We start from the raw sequence: 5302 nt of genomic DNA, 5'->3' as shown, positions 1-5302 counted from the left end.
TTCTCGGCTGCTGGTGCAGTACGCGCGCTGAGCGAGGGGGGGGGGGGGGGGGGGGGGAGGGATCACTGCTGGGGGATTAACTGGGCGTCGATCGGCGGGTGGTAAGCAATCGCACTGTGCATCATTTGTATATTCCAATCCTTTCATTATTACTGCTGTCATTTTATTAGTGTTATCATTATTAGTTTCTTCTTTTCTGTTCTAGTAAACCATTCTTATCTCAACCCACAAGTTTTACTTCTTTTCCCGATTTTCTCCCCCATCCCACTGGGTGGGGGGGAAGTGAGTGAGCGGCTGCGTGGTGCTTAGTTGCTGGCTGGGGTTAAACCATGACAAAAACTATATCGTATTCCAAGAGGGGGAGGAGGAAATTACTCAAACCATTCAGGCACTGCAAGTGGGATTTGTTAAGGAAACCATGACTGCTTGTAATAATCCTATTTGGCCTGTTCAAAAACCAGATGGCACTTGGAGAATGACTGTAGATTATAGGGAACGGGATAAAGTCACACCCTGCACTTGCAGTTATGGTACCAGACATGGTTACTCTTATAGAAAAAATTAGCAAAAATTTACAACCCTGCCTGGAAGGTGGTGATAGATCTTGCTAATGCTTTCTTTTTGATAGCCATTGCTTTAGAAAGCCAAAACCAGTTCACGTTTACCTGGCAACAAAAGCAATATGCTTTCCAAGTATTGCCTCAGGGATACAAACAATCCCTCCATTTGCCACCACATGACAGCAGCTGGTAGCACTATGGTCAGATACTGTTACTGTTTACCACTATATTGATGATCTGTTGATTATGGCAGAGTCACAACAAGAAATTGCAGTAGCTGCCAAATCATTGAAAGCACATTTACGGGACCAAGCATGGGCAATTAATCCAAAGAAAATACAGGGCCCTAGTACTACTGTACAATTTGGGGGAATAGTTTGGCATGGACACATTAGAGAAATACCAAATAAGGTACAGCAAACAGTCCAGCAATTTCCTGTACCAACCACAGTAAAACAGCTAAAGACCTTCTTGGGACTTTTAGGGTATTGGAGAACTTTTATCCCACATCTGGTGGTATTAATGCACCCTCTGCAGAAATTAGGAAGAAGGTTGTTTGGCAGTGGACCAAGCAACAACAAGAAACCTTTGATGCCTGCAAAAATGCTTTGATTGAGCATGCACAATTATACACTCCTAGGCAAGGATATTCTTTGAATTAGAAGTAACAATTCTAGATGATATAGTCTCATGGGGATTGTGGCAGATGACTGGGCTGAAAAATCAGAAAGAACTTGTAGGATTTTGGTCTGAGGCATTACAAGGCTCTGCTGTACACTGTACCCTGAAGGAAAAACAAATTTTAGCTGTAGTTTGGGCGCTACAAGAAACTGAAAGAATCACATGCCAGGATAGGGAGACTGTACACACACACACACCTATCCATGGGTGGGTTACTGATGATTCCATCAGGGCCCATGCAGGGGTAGCTCAGGCAGCCACACACTGGAAATGGGAACATTATTTACAGCAACAATTTCTACCAGGAAAACCACATGTAACCACTCTACATGCCACTCTTCTAGGAACTGCATCACTTAATCATATACCCACACTAGGGGAAACTCTTCCCCTTGGAGACAGCCCTACATCTCCTGTGGAGGAAGCTCCACCTTATGACAAGTTAATAGAAGAGCACAAAAAAGATGCCTGGTTTACCGATGGAACTGCAACATACACGGCAACTGGACAAAGACAACGGAGAGCAGTTGCATATGCTCTGGTTCCAGGAATTATATTATGGCAAACAGGTATACAGGCATCTAGTCAGTGGGCTGAACTGACTGCAGCACCCCCTGCCATCCTGGAAGGCAGGCATGTTGGGTTGTATACAAAAGCCTCACAATGTGGTTACCCCACTGGGCCCAAGAAGATTGGCATGTACAAAAATACCCTTTATGGGGGCCAGATATATGGTAACAAATTTGGCAATATGTACAAAGGAGTCCTTCAAAAGTAAAGCATATCTCAGCTCACCGAAAAGATGATTCGCTTGAGTTACAAAATAATAGAGAAATAGATAATATGACTGCTGCCAAAGTACCCGCTCAGGCTATAAAGGCATATACAGCTTGTGGACATTGATCAGCTCATAGTGCATGTGCATGGGACTTGGCTCACAATCAAACCCCTCTGCCATTACGTATTTATAAAGCACGTGCACATAATTGTACTATTTGTATGCAGCTACATTTAAGGGCATTATATAGGCCATGGGGAAAGATAGAACAGGGTCAGGTGGCCTTGAATATCTGGCAGGTCGATTACATGGACCCCCTGCCCCCGTTGAGGGGGTGGCGATATGTATTCAGTGCTGTGGATACAGTGTCAGGACTGTTTTTTGCTAAACCCACCAAAAACACTAATCAACATAGCACAAGTGAAGCATCAAAACAACTCATTCATCTGTACGGACCTCCTCACCAAATATAAAGTCACCAAGGAACACACTTTAGCGGACATAATGTCCAAGATGAGGCTCAAGGGCTAGGGATAGATTGGATATTCCACATTGCCTACCATCCCCAAGCTAATGGCTTGATCGGAAGAATAATTAGGATGTTGATGGAACAATTAAGCAAGGTAGCCAGTACTAAAACTTTACAACACTGGAGTTCACATCTTACTAAAGCAGGTTTTTTGTTAAACAGCCAGAATATTCATAATGAACACCCTGTGATCATATTACAACAGCTCCAGCAGGAAACATGGTGAGGATTGAAATTCTTCCAGACGCTATCTATCTCTCCCAAAATATTAACTACGGGGCTAATGGAATTGTTTACAGTGACGGATTGTGTGTTGGGACCACAACTTCTTAGTCTAGACATGAAGATAACATGAAGATAACTGCTGAGAACGCCCTATGGTTCTGCACCCCAACTTCTGCTTTTATTTTACACCCTCTGTTGATATCGGATTCTCAAGCTCTTGTATTTCAGGTATCTTTGACGAATACCTGTGCCTTATCTAGGGAGATAGATAGCACTGGAACACTGTTATTGGTGTCGCAAATCCAACATCAATTGAAGTTCAATCTGAAAAAGCGCAAGCCGTAGCTCTTTAATCTGTGTGGGCAATCACCCCACATCAGGTTATCAAACCCAGAGTAACATTAGCTGAAGGAGCTGGAGCAATGGTGTGTGTATTACTGGAAGGAGACAACACTCCTGTTTTTCTCCCTTATCACAGGTTGGCTCATCATGCTTTGTAATCTTGTACTAGAAGCACATGCCCTGGATGCATTTCTGCAAGATCAACATGTAAATACTTGGATTTGGTTGGCCTCTACTGTAACTAACTCATCTGCTTTTTCTATTGTATCGATTAACAGCTGCAGGTCTTTTGACAATGTGTTTTATTGGCATGCCAACTCCAGTGGCTGTATTACAGAACTATACTGTGTTAAGTGCTTTTGATATTAATGTTCCTCATTGCTATTTTTTCTGAGTAGGTAACGGCTGTATGCCCAGAAACATTACAAAATCAACTGGCGGTGGGCTATCTCCTTCTTCTACACCATAAACGCTGCTCCAGTCTTGAAGGCATGCATTGCTCCAATATAACTGATGAATCAGCCAGTGTAGAGGATGACATTCAACATCTCCAGGATGTAAGGCGTCCAATGAAACAATCTACCAGTGGTGCCTGGCAGGCTGAGCGGTTTAATTCCCTGGCAGAATGGGTGGGACACCTGATTCAAACCACTATTGTAGGGATAAGTTTATGCCTTTTTCTATATGGGTTCATTACGTGCCCCTACATTACCCTGCCCTACACCCTGCAAGCCCAAGCGGACACCTCCAGCTTTACCAGCCCCAGCGGAAGTGGTCCCTTGAGTGAGGGAGTGGAACGTGGGATAATAACGGACGATTGGCGAGGAGGATTGTAAACATGCTGAAGTGACTTGCAGCTGGGGTGCAGAAGAGCACATATATCGTCCCAATTGCTATTTATCCTCACGTGCTTGACAAGTAGAACATCTGTGTTTAGGTAATGCAGGCCTGCGATATTAGAGGCACCCTGTCGAACACGCTTTAGATTCCTGTCCTGCTGTGGGAAGGATCGAAGCACAGTGGTACATTACGCCTGCGCGAATCCCTGATAAACTGGTGAAAACAGCAGGGGCGGCAGCCCCCTAGCACTGGCTGAGCTCAGCAATGCCTGTGTCCCCACTCGTCCGCCTGCGCCCGGGTATCGGGGATCCCCCAGCTGGTGAGGTAACGACAATAAATTTACTCTTTGCATTTCATCCGCGGTTTTGCAGTTGTTCCTGCGTCCTGCCCGTGCCGGCTTGCACAGTCGTCGTAACTACCCCAACTGGCGCTTCAAACACCCGCTGCTCAAGGAGACACGCCAGCCCCACAGCGAGTCAAGTCCAGTGTCCCATCTCACTGCTGCCGTCACAGCGAAGCGCTCCTGCCCAGAGCCCAGCGGGGCAGTGGCACCCGCCGTTTTCCAAGGTTGCATTTCACTGGGAGAACAGAAAGTCCAGGCGTTCATCGTCACCTGGGTGCTAACCCCATGTAAGAACCGAGCCAGCAGCCCTCCATTCATCCTCCGAAAGGTGCGTGCGTTTCTGGAGGCGGAGGACGGAGTTTGTTCAGGCTCGACTCTTCTGGCACCTGCCCCGCCACAAAACGCACAGCGGCTCTGCAAGTCGAAACGCCGGTTTAATTAATGCTGCAGCATTGAGCAAGCAAAGTCTGTTTGAACGGCCAGTGGTTTTTCAGCTCCAAGCCCATCCTGCACGGGCAAAAGGGCTTCCAAAAATCCTTCTTGCAACAGCCCTCCTGTGAACTGATGAGCGAGTCTGGGGAGAAACATACAAATCGGCACATAAAACCGCTATGAGGTGCAGCGCCTAAAATCCTTCCACCTGCCGCTCCCGAGGGAAAGAAGACTTATCCGAAGGGGGGACTGACCCCCTGAGGCTGCCGGGCTGTTCGGGTACCGGCTGCACCGGCGACAGCCCAAGGCGGCGCCGCCCGCCCGGAGGAGAAGGGAGAGAAAAAAAAGTTTTTTTTTCCTTTAAAACTCCACCGGGACGCGTTCGACACGCGCGACTCCCAGGAGCGCGAGCCGCGCGTTCAGCACCCACCTCGCGGGGTGTCGCGACTCCCGCTCGTTCCCGGCCTTTATCGGAAAACGGGGCCGGGAGGCGGCACCGGAGCGGGGGCTCGTCGGGGCCGCTGGGCTGGGCTCGCCCCCCCTCCCCTCGCCTCCCCTCCCCTCCGGTCCGC

The 5302-nt window shown here is 47.7% G+C and overlaps 1 protein-coding gene across 1 annotated transcript in view; it reads left to right on the top strand.

Annotated features, from left to right (window-relative positions):
• The first annotated feature begins 1720 nt into the window (after positions 1-1720).
• Positions 1721-5302, top strand: part of LOC104828631 — a 6792-nt gene continuing 3210 nt past the window's right edge. The window contains 3 exon segments of the mRNA XM_010562421.1: positions 1721-1810; positions 3514-3672; positions 4327-4726. Of these exon segments, the coding sequence (XP_010560723.1) occupies positions 1721-1810; positions 3514-3672; positions 4327-4726 (649 nt within the window).

Source organism: Haliaeetus leucocephalus, unplaced genomic scaffold (genome assembly GCF_000737465.1).
Source record: "Haliaeetus leucocephalus isolate CR32 unplaced genomic scaffold, Haliaeetus_leucocephalus-4.0 Scaffold159, whole genome shotgun sequence".
NCBI classification, from domain to species: domain Eukaryota; kingdom Metazoa; phylum Chordata; class Aves; order Accipitriformes; family Accipitridae; genus Haliaeetus; species Haliaeetus leucocephalus.
Note: the sequence above shows the minus strand (reverse complement) of the source record. Positions and strands in the feature narration are given on the sequence as shown.